Source organism: Guyanagaster necrorhizus (assembly GCF_019112545.1).
Source record: "Guyanagaster necrorhizus MCA 3950 unplaced genomic scaffold BT62scaffold_32, whole genome shotgun sequence".
NCBI lineage: Eukaryota > Fungi > Basidiomycota > Agaricomycetes > Agaricales > Physalacriaceae > Guyanagaster > Guyanagaster necrorhizus.
Window position 1 is genome coordinate 313,695 of NW_025064911.1, and position 15,857 is coordinate 329,551.

At 48.9% G+C, this 15,857-nt stretch overlaps 7 protein-coding genes across 7 annotated transcripts; all 7 read right to left on the minus strand.

Annotated features, from left to right (window-relative positions):
* Positions 1 to 72: 72 nt before the first annotated feature.
* Positions 73 to 2,087, minus strand: BT62DRAFT_1010880 (uncharacterized protein; the record flags this gene model as incomplete). Its single annotated transcript, XM_043177703.1, has 6 exons — positions 73 to 281; positions 333 to 789; positions 841 to 873; positions 927 to 1,276; positions 1,328 to 1,927; positions 1,985 to 2,087. The coding sequence occupies 6 exons, from the start codon at positions 2,085 to 2,087 to the stop codon at positions 73 to 75; spliced, it is 1,752 nt and encodes a 583-aa protein (XP_043035599.1).
* Positions 2,088 to 2,723: 636 nt separating this feature from the next.
* BT62DRAFT_922914 (uncharacterized protein) lies at positions 2,724 to 4,555 on the minus strand (the record flags this gene model as incomplete). The annotated part of the gene is made up of 7 exons (XM_043184447.1): positions 2,724 to 3,538; positions 3,596 to 3,639; positions 3,692 to 3,707; positions 3,764 to 4,006; positions 4,058 to 4,135; positions 4,191 to 4,377; positions 4,430 to 4,555. 7 exons carry the CDS (start codon positions 4,553 to 4,555, stop codon positions 2,724 to 2,726), a joined length of 1,509 nt encoding a protein of 502 aa, XP_043035600.1.
* Positions 4,556 to 4,967: 412 nt separating this feature from the next.
* BT62DRAFT_936453 (proteasome endopeptidase complex beta subunit) lies at positions 4,968 to 6,452 on the minus strand. The gene is made up of 6 exons (XM_043187123.1): positions 6,388 to 6,452; positions 6,237 to 6,334; positions 6,109 to 6,185; positions 5,778 to 6,054; positions 5,528 to 5,729; positions 4,968 to 5,473 (listed from the first exon to the last, which is right to left on the minus strand). Exons 1-6 carry the CDS (start codon positions 6,418 to 6,420, stop codon positions 5,360 to 5,362), a joined length of 801 nt encoding a protein of 266 aa, XP_043035601.1. The 5' UTR covers positions 6,421 to 6,452; the 3' UTR covers positions 4,968 to 5,359.
* Positions 6,453 to 6,631: 179 nt separating this feature from the next.
* On the minus strand, positions 6,632 to 8,132 carry BT62DRAFT_982620 (pectin lyase-like protein; the record flags this gene model as incomplete). The annotated part of the gene is made up of 7 exons (XM_043189703.1): positions 6,632 to 6,933; positions 6,983 to 7,018; positions 7,085 to 7,218; positions 7,276 to 7,442; positions 7,495 to 7,681; positions 7,736 to 7,878; positions 7,935 to 8,132. The coding sequence occupies 7 exons, from the start codon at positions 8,130 to 8,132 to the stop codon at positions 6,632 to 6,634; spliced, it is 1,167 nt and encodes a 388-aa protein (XP_043035602.1).
* Positions 8,133 to 8,341: 209 nt separating this feature from the next.
* BT62DRAFT_457421 (P-loop containing nucleoside triphosphate hydrolase protein) lies at positions 8,342 to 11,047 on the minus strand. Its single transcript, XM_043180967.1, has 9 exons — positions 10,870 to 11,047; positions 10,695 to 10,816; positions 9,687 to 10,645; positions 9,489 to 9,638; positions 9,356 to 9,431; positions 9,180 to 9,302; positions 8,885 to 9,126; positions 8,712 to 8,830; positions 8,342 to 8,656 (listed from the first exon to the last, which is right to left on the minus strand). The coding sequence occupies exons 1-9, from the start codon at positions 10,902 to 10,904 to the stop codon at positions 8,491 to 8,493; spliced, it is 1,992 nt and encodes a 663-aa protein (XP_043035603.1). The 5' UTR covers positions 10,905 to 11,047; the 3' UTR covers positions 8,342 to 8,490.
* A 502-nt stretch (positions 11,048 to 11,549) lies between these two features.
* Positions 11,550 to 13,974, minus strand: BT62DRAFT_936455 (uncharacterized protein). The gene is made up of 2 exons (XM_043187124.1): positions 13,689 to 13,974; positions 11,550 to 13,634 (listed from the first exon to the last, which is right to left on the minus strand). The coding sequence occupies exons 1-2, from the start codon at positions 13,868 to 13,870 to the stop codon at positions 11,696 to 11,698; spliced, it is 2,121 nt and encodes a 706-aa protein (XP_043035604.1). The 5' UTR covers positions 13,871 to 13,974; the 3' UTR covers positions 11,550 to 11,695.
* Positions 13,975 to 14,020: 46 nt separating this feature from the next.
* Positions 14,021 to 15,828, minus strand: BT62DRAFT_988787 (Septin; the record flags this gene model as incomplete). Its single annotated transcript, XM_043190123.1, has 7 exons — positions 14,021 to 14,368; positions 14,421 to 14,680; positions 14,844 to 15,036; positions 15,088 to 15,205; positions 15,262 to 15,610; positions 15,666 to 15,717; positions 15,772 to 15,828. The coding sequence occupies 7 exons, from the start codon at positions 15,826 to 15,828 to the stop codon at positions 14,246 to 14,248; spliced, it is 1,152 nt and encodes a 383-aa protein (XP_043035605.1). The 3' UTR covers positions 14,021 to 14,245.
* Positions 15,829 to 15,857: the final 29 nt, after the last annotated feature.

The following is a 15,857-nucleotide window of genomic DNA, read 5'->3' on the forward strand; positions in this document are numbered from 1 at the left end:
TAACTTGGGTATGTTACCAGACCCGCTGGAGAAGCAGACCTAACGCTGCCTACTTAACATTAATAGTGTCCCTCACATCTTCCACCACGTCGAATCAGCTCTAAGATGAGCCGAGACCTGCGCCGCAAATTGTTCGTCCGTCAGTGCACCAAGGTGTCCTGAACCCTTTGCACTCATTGCAATAGACTCCTCGTTTGTCCAGAAACCACCGCGCTCAATCATGGCGCCAGGATCATTGGTCACCCAGACCTTCACGGTGATGTAGAGCCTTTCGCTCTCCGCTAAAGGATTCATTAATAAGATGTTCATTTGCTGCAGAGGGTTGCACCTACATGGGATCCGACCTCCCTTCTCTATGAAAGACTTGAACTTCACATACAAGCTTTCGGTGTTGGAATAAACCTTGGCTTTCCAGTTTTGAATGGTTGATTTCTGCACCTTTAGGAGCATGGATGGCGGATGCGCCTGGTCCCGAAACCAATCAGCGACATCATCCATGCCGCCTTGAGATCCGTAGGCTGCCTGTAGACCCATCGCTCTGCACATCTCGTGCTGGAACCACACTATGGCATAATGTTTGTAGCAAGTCGTGTATGGACGCATTTGAAGCTTGCGCACAATCAGAACCAGGTCGGCAAACTCGGCATTCCACATGTGACGGGGCGGTGGATTGCGGTAGCTGCGTGTCCATGACGCTGTCGCTGGAGGTCGCAGTGAGGTCGAGGTATACAGATAAGAGTTTTCTATGGGCGCTACGTAAAATGCGCTATCAGGACCGTCTTGATTAGCCTGGAAACATCATTAGTGTGATGTTCGAAGATCGTTGCAATAATAACTCACTGATGCTGCTTGCGTTTGGTCCGTCAAGGATGACTGAATAGTCACTACGTGAGCACAAACATAGTCAATTGCCTTTTCTCACTCACTAAAGTTCTGGGAGTCTCAACGATTGCAAAGACGACAAAAACAAGGCTTTTATCGGGATCTATATGCAACTGGTTGCATGCGTTGCGAGTAGCGATATGTGTCGCGCTTGCAGGGTAAACGTTCCAAGGACAGCCCGTTCGAGGACATGGAACGTCGGCAGGGTAGGATTTATGTGTACCTAGGGGCCGAAGCTCACCCCAGCAGTCCTTATAAAACGCGGGAAAGGAGTTGGTCGAAAATCCGACCTTTTCATGTCGGCGAACGAAACGCAAGAAATCGGCCATCCTTCGAGGGAATGAAGCTGTCCCTTCCAGGGTCAACCGGGCCAACCACCAGTCCAGTAGACGGTCTGTCGAACTGAGATCAGCACTTGAACGTCCGCAGTATCAGAAAATCTCACCCATATGAAGCACTGCTTGGTCATCCTGAATCTCGAGAAATTCATTCGTGATTTTCTCGACCAGATTGCTGTCTTGACTGGACTCGTCTCCTTTGCCGTAGAATAGGATGATGTAAGGGTCTTCGCTGAAAAGATTACGTGACCGAGAATCTCGGACCTGTCCCTGCTGACTCGAAAAAAAAGACGACTGAGAAGCAGCATGAAGGCGACTACCGGACGCTCGCACAACTGGCGCTATCCTCTCACCCAGAAAAGATTGTAAGCCATTTGTAACTGAACGTTGCAATGAAGAGCCTGCTCTTACGGCAGGTCTACTGTCGAGCTCACCTCTCCACCAATCGAGGGGAGAGCTCGACAACGTACCAAATTTATCTGGATGCTCTTCGAAGAACACGACAGGGTCATCTTCATCGTCCTCGAAGTGGTCGTGCCCATCTTCTTCATCGGACTCCTCCTCCTCTGAGCTGCTCACAGGTACACTAGCAGGCGACGCAGGCAGAGAAGGGGACTGCTCGCGCTGAACTATACCTTGAAGGGGCATGACCTGAGAGGGCTCAGGATTCAAGAGTTGGTAAACATGTTTTACGGGTCGACGAGTCTCTGCTATGAATGTAAGAAATTTTTTTCACGAGCGAAGATTATACGCGTAAGACCTACCATGGTTGCCACCAAAGTCGCCATCATCAGCCTGCGGGAAGTCTCGAGGGTATGGATGAGAGCGAAGAGAGCGCGTACTGTTCAATCTCTCAACCTTAGGCATAGTAATGAGTGGCTCAAAAGTGCAGCCTCTGCGATGGTGAAGGACAAGCTATGATTGGCGCTGCATAGTTGTCTAGATTTTGGCCTTAAAAGGCCCTTCCGGCCGGCATCTTTTAGACTGTCAACGAGAGACGTATGGCACATTCTGCCAGAACTTGCCATTTACATACATGATTCCTGCCCCCTTTGTATCACCGTCAAGGTCGCCTAAACTGCTTCTCACATCAAGTAGAGCTGGCGCTGAACCAGATCTGAACCCAAAAAAAAAACATGGAGACGCATCGTTGGACGGAATCGGAGGAAGAGCGGCAAGATAGATTCCCGAAAAGCAGCTGAGCAGAATAGTGGTCCGTGTAATAACTGGTCCTCATACGGGAGCGACACCGTCGTTTACTCAACTAGACACACCGGAGCCCATAACCAGTCATTAGATCCAATTAACCAATTTAAATTTATGGGGACCAGTATCTGACTCACTGGAAAATAAAAGTCATATGATAGTACACGTATGCTAAAGATAAAAGCCAAGTCGTTATCGAAGAACTACCTTGTAACGATTTTATAGGTATGTTGGATAGAAAAGAGATAAAACTACAGAAAAACGAATGGTTAGTAAGCATATATGTCAACAAACTGGTCATGAAGGGTTCTCCGCGACGCGGTTCTGTGAAAAGCGGTCTGCATATGGGGGAGGAAGCTCCCGTACAGTTCCACCATCGCGGTGTTGGAATATTATCTCTCCTTCGCCTGTCGAAGTAACATTCTCGCGTCGCATGCTGTCCGATGCCGGCCGCTCAGGCCATGGACCGAACGCCCCCCCGTTTGACGAAGGCGGCATAGCCGATTGTGAGCGCTGTACGTTTTCCGCTGAACCGGTCGACTCAAAATTCGATGGCTCCATTTGTGCGGTGCTCAACCCCAATTCCATAGTTTTCTGACGGATAGATGGCGAAGGGAAGGTGGCGAAGCCAGGTCGAACTGAAGCAGATGACCCCGACGATGAAGTTTGATATATTCCCTCGGTTCCATCTTCCGCCAAACGACGAGGGTCAAAGGGCAACGGACTGACACCGGAAGATGGAGATGTGGTTATATCAGTCATTGCGGTTGTCCTGTTGCTGAAAGAAGATGATTTCGGAGAGTAGGGCATAACGGGGGTGTGGCCGACAAAGGCATTGATAGTCATCGCCTGGCTGCCGTTAGAATTCGTATACGGAATGATGTCGGGATCAATCTCTGCGTTCGTCTTCTGGGCTCGCCGTCTTCTGTACCAGAAGAACGAGGCTACCGTAGTTATCAGCAGGAAGCCCAAAACTCCCATGACAACCCCAACGATGATTCCTGTCCGTTTCTTGGCGTGCTGTGCATTTTTTTCTGCTGCAGCAGAGGCGTCCAAGGCAGTGGCGTTTCCGCTTTGACTTTGAAGTGAACCACAACCAGTGTTGGTAATACCTAACGGGGGTTATCAGTCTTCACCTTTTTTACTCTTATGACTACCACCGGGCTTACCGCTGGGCATAACAGATGGTGTCCCCCATGCAAATGCGCCCGTGCTAATTCGTCATCAGCTGATAAAATCTGTCATCTGGAAAGGTACGAACTCACACATCAGAAACAGCAGCTGTCAAGAGTAGATTAAGATAATGTTTTATGATATGTGAGATGAAACAAACAAACCTAACATGATTTGTCCGCTTGTGGCCCGATTGATATATGTGTAGGCATCATCGTCTCCTAGCGTGGTCACATTTGTGATTACAGTGGAATCAACCTGAGCAAAAGAGATATTGTAGGGAGGAACGCCTCCTTTTATTCGCAGGCCCCATGGCTGGCAAGGTTGTAGGTCTCCCGTGACGTTAGACTTAACGGTAAAGGAGGTGGTATCATTTCTTTGGACAATACAGTCCGTTGATGAACCAGCTAGGATAGGTATAAGCAATGCACAACGAGAGAACTGAACACAAAGCTTACTGCCGACCGTGAATAATTTGGGCGCATTTCCCCCAGAAGATCCATTAGCATCGATGACATTGAGTAGCAGCTGGGACCCTGAATTTTTGTTTCAACGTTGATACAGCGCTGCTGTAAACGTCAAAGGACTCACCCACAGGATTGTTGACCGTCCATGTTAGATTGTCCTCGCTTTCTCCCAACAGCGTAGTTAGCAGTTCTCCATTCTGCTCGTAAGCCCTCATATAAAATGGTGGTACACCATGAGTATCGTTATTAGGATCGTATGGTTTGACGGTAATACTGAATTCATGGCATGAGTCTAAGGTCGATGATACAGACTAGACAGGATGGTCAGTATAAAAAAAGCGACGGAAGCCCAAGCGTACATACATTGCTGGCGAACGCCCATTGAAAGATTTCCGAGCTGGCCTCGGCACGACACGGATCTAAAAATAGCAGCAGAGAGAGAAGTGCGAGTACCGGCAGCGAAAGCGAAGGTGGATGACGAAGAAACATCTTCGCAAGACGAAGGAAAACGAAAAGGCGACCTGCGATGTTGGAGGTAGGAGGAAGAGGTAGACGCCTGTACTCTAATACGGCCGACCTCCACCCTAGATCCTACTGGATTTGACGAATTGTCTGGAGGCTATGTCAATGCCGCCCAGTTCGGGTACTTGGCAAATATAAATGGGCAGCCCACCGAAAGGTTAACGAGTGGAAGATTCCTCTGCACAGAAGAGAGTACTAGTACTGGACGAAAGTCACGGTCAGTAGATCAGTTGGTGGTTCAATTGAGAGGCGTCCCATCCATCTATGCCCTTCATAACCAATGTTGGGAACCTTGATGGTTTATATTTATTTCCTCGGACCCGGAGCATCACTCACGTTAAGAATACGATAACGAGAGTCGGCAACGCACGAATGTACTCTGATCAATCCTGTCCGTGGGCGCTAAGCCGTGATCTTTGTCACCATCAGGGCCGTGTTTTCCATTCAGTCATGAGGCCGGCGTTTTTAGTATATTTATTGGCGGTGCGAATAGCGTAATATAGAAGACATACAAGGTAAGCTAGAGACTTGGCTTGAAACTTGAGCTTGAATGGTCGAACAGATAGATCATGACCAATGGCAATCGTGCAAGTCACGATCGTATATCGTGGGAATAACCACTACCTGCTGAAGAACCCTGATGCACCACTTGGTTACCGAAGTGAGCAACATTACATTCATTGATTATCGTATGTGCCTGTGGCAGCTACATAGCAACCCAGGAACAAAATGCTAGAATGACAACATGAGCGAAACTAATTATACGAATCATCATTGCGTCTGTGCGCCATATCCTCTGATGTCTTCGGCAAAGGACCATATCGTTTCCGCACTACGCGACTCTGAGATGGATGTGCCCGCAGCCGTGATTTTCGCAACTTGGTACTGTGTTCAGCTGGTGAGCAACAGCGGTCTTGTATAAAAATACAGAAACTGTACCTTGTTCAAACTCCTTGCATCTCGGTAATACAGCACTTTCATGCTATCTTCGATAATCTTAAGCGCCTCTTCCTCGGTGAGGACGTCCTCGTACCCCTCCACCGCCTTACGTAGAAGAGGCTGGGCAATGTAGGAACCATAACCAGTTGCCAGCGTTGACGCACTGTAAGTGGTCCCTAGCAAGTCGACGTATGCCAGAAATCTGCACGGACAGTCAGACAAGATCGGCTCCAAGACACTGATATCGCACCGCTTTCCGTCTTTGAATCCACCAACAAGCAGTGAATTCCATAGAGGGTTCATCTTCGACCTCCGGGCGTACATGATCTGAGAGAGGTACTCGTGGATTTCAGCTGGTCCAAGGCTGTGGCCATCGGCCGCGGTGAATTCGTCAACCATAAGTTCGTCCAGCACAGTTTGGATATATTGAAAGTCGGACATGTCCCCGCTAGCACCAATGACGGTATAGTCGCCCACTGCCTGAAGACGTTGGACATCCTTAAAACGGGCGAGCGAACCATAGGAAGCTGTAATTGTCGTCTTTATTGAGCGGCAAATAACTATACGAGCCTCATACGCACCGAGGTTGTCGGCAGCCATCATTATCCCGTCCTTGTACTTGATGGCAAGGACACTCGTTCCTGTGACTATTGGTTGTCTGAAGGCAATTAATGTCGCTGGATTTCGACGATATAGACAAGAAACGTACTGTGTATGCTGAACACCAGCTGAAAACGAGCCTTTGGATCCGTTGTAAGGCCGTTGTGGGATTGGGTACGTTCCGTAGAGGTCGACAGCATCGTTTCTCTGAAAACTGCCATCAATATTCAGAAATAAGAGGAGTGATAGCAAAAACGCACTGGACGGCCCCAGTTCATAGGAGAATGATCCATGGTGAAAGTGAAAGAATGGTTCTCACCTGACGCGCAAGCCAGGACGCGTACGTGGCTTATGTAAGCCAGCTGATAAGATCCATCCTAGATAAGATAATGCCCAATCGATATCCGATTTGTGAGGCAGTCGGAAACTTAAGATATTTTTATTCCAACTTACTACTACCGTCAAGACAAAGCCTAATAAATTGAATAATTCAATAGTTAAGGTTCATGTCGTACAATTAAATCCTATGGGAGCTAAAACGTTACTACATGAGATAATGCGACTAGTACCAGTTGTTGCTATGCCGTCAAATCCGTCCAACTGTATCTCAGTACACGGAGCGGCTCCGCTGCATTGCATCTTCGCCAGATACCCAGAATCGACATTGCCCACAGAAGACGCCCAAGTAACATCGGAAATTTGGAACAATGACGTGTCACATTCTCCCGTAGCGCCAGAGAACGACGTACACTGAGTAATATAGGCTACAGAATCGGTAAGGTCTTGGAGGATGAAGTCCCGGAACGCTTTTCTAAAATCAGTTTAGCGAGATACAAGTGTCGCATTAAACTTAACTGATGTTCCTGGCGTATCCGAGACCGCCACCTCCACCTATACAATCCAACGTAGAATTCAGTTGGTCAGGGGATAGGCAGCAGCAGTACAATGTTCACAGACCATTTGGCGGATAACCCTGCTGGACGCCCGTCCACGTCTTGATGTAGCCGGCGTATCGGGTTCCAAGGCACGTTACTCTTTCAGCGGTAACGTTCTCTATCCGTTCGAACACACCAGGATATTGCCCAATAGATCTGTCTCCGAATACTAATCAGATTCGGACTTTGGCACTGAAAAGCGTCCGCCCTTACCCAATAGCAACGCCCAACCCACCATGGAATACCGAGTCTTGGATTAAAATGTTAGTCGAATTTGCTTTCATGGACATATTATCGTCTCCTCCAGTAACGGTCCAATTTCGAAAAGTGATCCGGTTTGAATAGAACGTATCCACACCGTCTGTGTTGCGTGCTGGGGCCTGTAAATTGAATTTGTGCCTTGTCCAACTCAGAGAACTAAGGAAAACTAACCGAGCTGTTGCTGGTGGAATTCACATATATACCCTCCAGCAAAACATCTTCCGAGTTTTTTATGGCCATAGTCCAGAACTGAGATTGCACAAATCGGATACCCGAAAAGAGCGAATTTGTAGTGTTGGTGATCATAAGGCTTATAGGCCGACCTGGTAAATTCGATACACCGTTGGTAAAGTCGTACCTACACGGTCTCGTCAGTCACCGTGACGACGGCCGCCATAGAAATTCAGCTCACCAAAGCTGTCCGTTACCGTCAAGCGTCCCCACCCCATGTCCTCGAAAAATTACTCTGTCCCCTCCGAACATCCACGCCGTAGTCATATTCTGGTATGCCAATGGCAGCCCATTTGCGCGCCAGTACGTGATATTGGTTCCCCACTGAAATGACAGAGAGTATAAGCAACTGCTTGCACAATCCATGCGGAAGGACCGACAAGCATGATCCCGCGGAGATCGACCAAAACATCCCGAAGGTTAGTGGTGTTCATCACCGACTCTACGTGGTAGAGTTTGTCCTGTAACACAACTGTTCCGCCTTGTCCGCATCGATCAAAAGCAGAGAGGATAGCAGGAGCATCATCGGAAGAGTCGTTGCTTGCATGAACATGGCACACGGCCCCTCGCTGAACCATGTAGCCAGCCTGGGCCGTCAAGGGTAGAGTAGCCAAGACAAATGTCCAGAAGGGTTTCATCAGAAATATGAGAAGACTCTCTTGCAGCGCACATGCATGGTTTTATGGTACGAATCAGGACCCGAATTGAATGTTGGACGTCGAATGCCCATGTGAACTGACTTCCATCGTTGCAGCGGGCCGTCCGGATTCTTTTTAGAGAGTAAAAGATCACAAGAACGTATTCTAGGACAAGGAGCATCCCAGTATCAAGAGTACAAACAAGTATGACTCTATCTAGGTCAAATTATAAGTGGGTCACCAAAATAACAAGACAATGTCGCGAACATAGTCATCAACTGAAGAGGCAAGACGTTGATCAATTCTTTCTGCGCTTCTTCGTGTCTCTCATGTCTCCATTTGCGATGTCAGTCCTCTTCCCAACCTTGCCTGCCTTCTTGTTGACCACGCGTTGCAACGCGCGCTTGGTCTCGCCATCCGGAAACGTTGATAGATCAAAGTAGTTCTTTGCATATTCTAATAGCCTACAAAGACGATTCTTATCAGTCCAAGAAGTCCAAATAGAAGATGCGAACATACCATTCAGGGCGAACATCGGATACCGTGCGAATATAAGGCCTCTTCGTCAACACAAATTCGTTGAAGATGACCCATTCGGGTTGGGTGTCAAGGCCACAGGACGGGTGAAGCGCCACAACCTACATACAATATCAGTCACGGGGCCTAGAAGGCAGTAGAAGGACTATACGAACCTGGTTGTCCTTGACCGTAAGATAATTTCCTTTCTCTCCCTCTTTATGCGCCACTTGCATGAAGAACCCACAAACCAGTACTTGACGAATGCTCTGGTACAGTTTCTTCTCGTCTGAGAGTGAAAGCAATTCCACTTCGTATTTGGCCATGGTTCGCTCCAGCTGGGCACGGACGTTGTCTGCCTGCGCAAGAGCCCGAGCAGAGAGGAAGTGGTTGTATAACCAGCTCTTGTCATATTTGTCTGTAGGGTTATATGAGCGACCTTTTTTGGGAACAAGATGGACAAGGACGTACTCTGAACATATTGATTGTAGACATTTAACATGGTAAGATGGTCGCCATCGGGGACAGTGAGTAGGGCTTTCGCCGCATCGGCTTGGTTACGTGCATTTGGCGGTCGTATCCACACGTTAGGTACTAAGCGTTTCCGTTAGATGACTGATGGATAGACAGAGGTAGAATGGACTGACCGGAAAGCATAGCGGTGATAGTAAGAATTTCATTACTGCATTTGAACTCTGGGCTTATGATAAGCATTTTTGCGAGCTAAATCAAAACAAGAAGTTAACTATGATAACTGCCTCGCTGTAAAGTCGGACACACCTGAGGATCGAGCGGGAACTCTGCCATCACACTACCCAATGGTGTTAGGTTACCGTCGTCATCCAATGCGGAGAGGAAGTTCAGTAACTCCAAAGCCCGCATCAAAGTCTCCGGAGCCGGAGCATCGACGTAGTCAAACCGTACTAAATCCTGTAGCCAATCAATCAGTGTCAGTATTTTGTGAATGGGGATTCTTACCTTAATACCAAGCTTGACAAGCTCCAAGACCGTGTTGCTCAAATTACACCTCAAAATCTCCGGATGAGTTTGCTCTTCGAGCTCGTTCATGAAGTCCTTCTCCGTATAAAGCCGGAAGCACTTCCCTGGCCTCGTACGGCCGGCACGACCCGCTCTTTGTTGGGCAGACGCTTTAGAAATAGGGCTAACCAGCAGACTTTCGACTCGAATCCGGGGGTTGTAGACCTTTTGTTTGGAGAAGCCTGGATCAACGACGTATACAATTCCGTCTATTGTCAAGGATGTCTCGGCAATGTTAGTTGAGACAACGACCTTTCGGCCGGGAGGACCATCGGAGGTTCGAGGAGTCGGTGCAGGGTCGAAGATACGCTGTTGCTGTTGAGGGGGCAGGGAAGAATAGAGAGGAATGCAAACTAGAGGGCCGACAGAGTCTGGGTCCTGGTTTATCAGATCGTCCGCTTCAAGCTTGATTTTTCTACAAGCATCCTCTATCTCCTCTTCACCGGTGAGGAAAAGTAAGACGTCGCCAGGCTCTTCAGCACGATGGATCATAAGGACAGTTCGGATGGCAGCCTCGACGTAGTCGGGCTCGGGTTCCTGGGTATAGAATACCTCCACAGGATGTGTGCGACCTGGTACTTTGAACAGAGGTGCTGGTGTACCAGCGGTAAGGCCAAAGTACTTTTGGAATTTGAGAGCATCGAGGGTCGCAGACATGATGATGATCTTGAGGTCAGACCGGCGTTTTGCGAGGTCTTTGAGGAGACCCATGAGGATGTCAGTGGCAAGCGTCCGTTCGTGCGCCTCGTCTAGGATGACAGTGGAGTATCGCTCGAGATTGGGATCATTCATTGCTTCTCGGAGAAGCATACCATCGGTCATATATTTGAGGAAAGTCGTCCCAGGCTCTGTCATGTCTTCGAACCGAATCGAATAACCGACGTGTCGACCAAGCGAGACTGGGGGCAAGATAAATTTTCTGGGTAGAAGTGTGTCAACAACACTCACCATCCATTTCATCGGCCACCCGCTTTGCCACCGACATTGCCGCAACACGACGAGGTTGGGTACATGCTACGACCTTGCCTTTTGTGTGAGGTAGATCTGAGTACGCGACGAACTGAGGTATTCTATTGCGCAGAAGTGAGACTCCGTATCATAAGAGAGAATGAGCAGTACGTACTGTGTCGTTTTTCCTGACCCAGTTTCGCCAACCATAACAATGATCTGATTCTCATTGAACTATTGAAGACATCAGCTGAGTCGTTACTTGAAGAAGAGGAGCGCTATTTGAAGAGGGGTCGGCCTATTCCTAAGGGCAACAGAACTCAAACCCCTCCTTAAATCTAACGCGCATTTGACTCACCATCTTGAAAAAGTCATCCATCTGTGAATACACGGGTAGCTTTTCTCGCGAGGAAAGGATTTTCTTGTACTGTGCAGAATGTGGCTGCTTCGTGAATGGATTAATATCGTGTTCCTAAGTGCGTACTGTTAGATAGAACATTGGACTCGCAGAGGACCAAAACGTACCAGCGCCTTCCGTGCCTCTTCTCCGGTGACTTTCCTAGGTATAAAACCAAAAAGTGGCTCATTTGAGGTATCAATTTTGGTGTTGGATGGTCCGGCGCCCCGCTGAGAAGGAGGCAGATGAGCGAGGTATGGATTGTCCATAACTTTTTTCAGAGATGGCGGTTAGAAGGATAGCAAATAATGATTAGTCATCAAAACATCTACAGATTTATCCCCACGGGTGTGCGGTTCACCTCGGCTTGCGTCTCGGTCCGCTCACCTATGTCGTTATACCAGGTGAAGTTGGATAAGAAAAGCTCTAAAAAGCCGTTCTGATAAGTTGAAAAAAAGTGGACCAGCGCCACGTCCCCAGGAAATCCCGCCTACAGTCGATTCTGCCCAGTTATGAGCGTATCACTTCAAAAAACAACTCTTGTCTGTAAAGTATCATTAGATTACAAGGAATATTCAAGTAAGTAGAGGGTGTCAGATCTGCTCTACGGGTACACAACTTGGTTAAGTCTGCTCGCAAAATGCCTGGCCAACTCTCCTTTATGAAGTTTATTCAGGTAATCGATCCTGTTCTTCATATGTTTTCTCGCTTGGCCACCAGACAATAGATGGAATCCCGGCGGCGGTTCCCTGCTAGCACTTTTCACCAAAACCACAGGGGCGACGTCCTGGGGCTCTACAAGATATCCTTCCGCATCCCTCACTTCCTCTCTCGCAGGAACTAACACATAAATGGGGTCGGCAATTAGATCCCGCTCTTCATCCAAAGCGTTCACGAGCTCGCTGATCTCATCTAGGACATCCTGAAGCTCTGAGGGAATCTTTAAGGTATCGGAATCCCCCTGTGACTGCCAAGGCAGATCCTTCCTTTCCGTTCGGCCGCTCTCGTCAAGGTCATAGATCAGGAATGCATCGTTTTCGTCGCCAGGGAGATACTTTTGCTTCACTTCCTCTTCGCCTTCAATACGATATGTTTCTTTCAGCTCCTCTGCACGTTCGTACCACGATCCAATACCAACACCAATAACCCTCTTCTCCCAAGGAATCGGAGCATCCAAACCCTCACCATTAAGACCTCGTCCTCTGTCCTCCGGGCTGAATCGTATTCCAACCAATCCGCCCCTCGCCCCAGCAAGGAGTTGCGCCATTTCAACCGCAAGATCCTCCATCCTCTGCAATCGGAGACAACGGAATCGGTTACCCAAGGTCGCAGTCGACTTTCGGTCGTGGTTATCAAGGGTAGCGTGGAAGGGCAACCCACGCGATAAGGATCTTGATAGACGCACAATCGATGCCCCCATCGGACGCGTGGCCACCGTCAACGCAAGGAGCGGACGCCAGAACGGCTCATTTTTTATCACCTGGGAATACTCCTTCCTGAGTGTAGCAACAGCAATTTGGTGTTTTTCAACAGCATCCTTGTCCGAGTCCGACGCGTCGGATATGACGGTGTGTGTTAAAGCTTCGGTCTCTCCTCGAGCCATAGCAGGAGTGGGAGGTATGAAACCAGATGCATGTTGTGGAGGCTGAGAAGAACCCTGTGTGACAACACCGCTTACTTCTGTAGGTATCTTCTCGTTCCGTGGTTCCGTGTGTGCGACGACGTCACCAACCATCGCGCTGGCTGTCAAGTCTGCCATGAGTGCGCCATCTTTGCTCTCCGTCTCTCGAATAACCTTCCACTGCTCAGCATCCACTGCGGCATCAGGATTGTTGGATCCTTGACGGACCGGGCGCATATCGACTGCGTTGGGAGGAGGAAGAGGAGATTGAGCAAAGCCATTCGCAGAGGTTGGAGGCTGAAAACCGCTGGGATGATGGAAGGTGCCGTCGGAGTGCTCAACTTCGAAGGGAACCTTTTCCTGCCTAGATATTATCTCCGCGTTGACTGTACTAAGATCGGCCTCTCTATGCCGCTGAACTACAGCTTCGGTCTGCTTCAGTTTATCCTTTGGACGTTCGGGGCGCTCCCGACGAGGCGGTGTGGGGGACGTCGCAAGATCAGCGGCAACATTGGGCGAAACAACGGGCTCTTGCAATAGATCGTCCTCGTCCTTCTCTAAGCTGCCCTTCAGCTCGTTGTTAAGGTTATAAAGAACGCGCTTAAGTCTCTTTTGTGGTGTCCAAGGCCACCGGGCGTTGTCCATGGATTCCAAAGCTTCACTAGGGGCTCGGAGCGAATTGTACCTCTTTAAGACAGCGTCGAAATCAACGGCACGGCAGAAAGCAACGATATGGTCAACACATTCCGTGCGGCCGACGCCAAACTTGATAGGGTAGCGAGATTCCAGGAGAAAGATGGTATGGGGTTCATATGCCGCATGGTGGGGAGTCTCGTACATCTTTGCGTTGGAAAGGTAACGTCCACCACTGAGCCAATTGCTCATCCGGAATTCTTTGGGCCTCGTGAAACCACCCATATAGCTAATGAATTTGGTAAAAATCAAGCACGGACGGGAAGAAAGCAGGTCTACGCACGTTTTCACGGGGGTCAAGGCCATCGTTATGTCCATACGTTCATCTTTCTCGGCCTTTTTTATACGACGAGACAGCTGCTTTGCCAATTCCCGCTCTGGAACGGGAGGAGCATCATTGAGGATTTGGCCGAATATATGGCCTTTTCGCCCAAGACGAGCAGAACGAGCAAGAGTGGCCTTCATGATGCCTGTATTGGATGGTATTTCATGTACCACAAGGCAAGGTCGAACACAGCAACGGCCTAAAGTTGTCGGTCTTTTGAAAAAGGTACAATTATCAAATTTTCCAGGATGAGACCGTGTTTACGGAAGCTTGGCTGCAGGCTCTGCATTCCCGGGCACATATTCCATTCCCCGAAGAGCGAAAAGATTCCTGAATATATTCCGGTACGATAAACTAGGTCCGACAATGGATAGGAAATTTTGGTGACCTGGTATTCCCACCTCCTCAAAAGGAATGTACGTATGAACGTTCTTGGGGTATAAGTAAGAAGCAGACAGTGACATGGCACAGAGGTAACAAAAGAAGAGCCGTATAGGAAGAAAAATGAATTTCCACTATCTCCGGCTAGTGCCCCGTCCATAACCAACCTGAAGGTTGTCTAATTCGGCCTCCAGCTGTTTGATGGCACCATGGGCGAGCTCCAAATCCTTGTTGAGACGATCGCGTTCGGCAATAAGCTGCGAATCAGGACATCAGTATACATCCGTTGGTTTCACACGGGGAACTGACGTGTTGCTCCCATTGCCTGAAACGGGACTCCTCGGCCTTGACCTGCTCGGTGAACCTCTTGCGCAGCTGTTCTTCTTCTTCCTTGAACTTGGGGTTGTCCAATTTCTTCACCTTTGGTTCGCCGAATTTACGTGTTTCCATCTGTTGTTGACGGTAGTTCTCATAGTGAGAGTCTTCCGTCGTAGAGATGAGATCCAGCATATGTGTTCGAATGAGCAGAGAACGGAGCTTCTTGAAGTCACAGTGGTTCTCGTTCTCGACTACGATGAAAGTCAGTAATGAGGAAAGCAGCCAAACTACGTCAAAGAGACTCGGCCCCGTAAATAAACGCAACCCTTCAAGTCCCGGGCTCTAGAGCCTGACTGGACCCCGAAAAAACAAAGAGTCCGAGACGCAAGGAAATCGACGAGCGACCCAACTCACCTTCAGCAACTCCCCAAAGGTATTCACGACCCTTAACAATACGACCATCAGGAGTTTTCACGTCCTCCGTTGAGCCGATGATAGAGAATGGGATGGCATCAGTGAGAATGCGTGCGTGGTCCGCACTCTCGTCATCAGCCTCCACAGGAGGAGTGTAGATGCGGATCCCTTGGGCGGTAATGACCTCACGAATCTAAACCGGTGTAAGCGCCCGTCTACAGCAGAAAAGGCAGCAAAAACATACGCGCTGCTTGAAGAGGAACAGGTCGTTCTGCGTCAACGTATCCGCCTTTGCAACAACAGGGATAAGGTTAACACGGGTGCCGAGGCGCTTCATGATTTCGATATCCAGAGGCTTCAAGCTACAAAATGCAAAAATTTGAGTAAAAGGTGCTGCGTGCACGTAATGGTTACACACGTATGGCCAGTTGGTCGGATGAAGTACAGACAGGCATGCACCCTGAGATCTGTCTTTTCATGACGCTGGGGTTGCTGCTCCTGACGCATATAGGCTTCATGCTGGTCGTCAATAAAGTCGACAATGGGCGACCAGGAGTCGCGGTTGTTGACATAGTCGCCAAAGCCAGGAGTGTCAATGACGGTGAGCTTGACCTTGAACTGCTTCTCCTCGAGCTCAGCCTTGATGATTTCGACCTCGGTGAGCTTGTCGAGCTGCTTGTGATGACGCTTGTTGTAGTTTTTTGCAGGCGAGAGCTCGGTCGAAAAGAGCGTGTTGATGAGGGTGGTCTTGCCAAGTCCAGATTCACCTGCAATGATAAGCAATCAATAACAGTACCACAACGCCATAATGATACTACTCACCGACAACCATTATCGTGAAATGCGCCCCGCGCTTGGCGACGATCTTGTGTTTCTATTTCCACCCGTCAGTACGATTATTCAACAAAAATCCATCCAACAGCAATACCTGGTTGGGAAGATTGGCAATACCGATGCCATCGAGGAAGGGAATGGGGGCAGCCATTGCGTGAGCGTGGTTCAGAGGCAAAAATT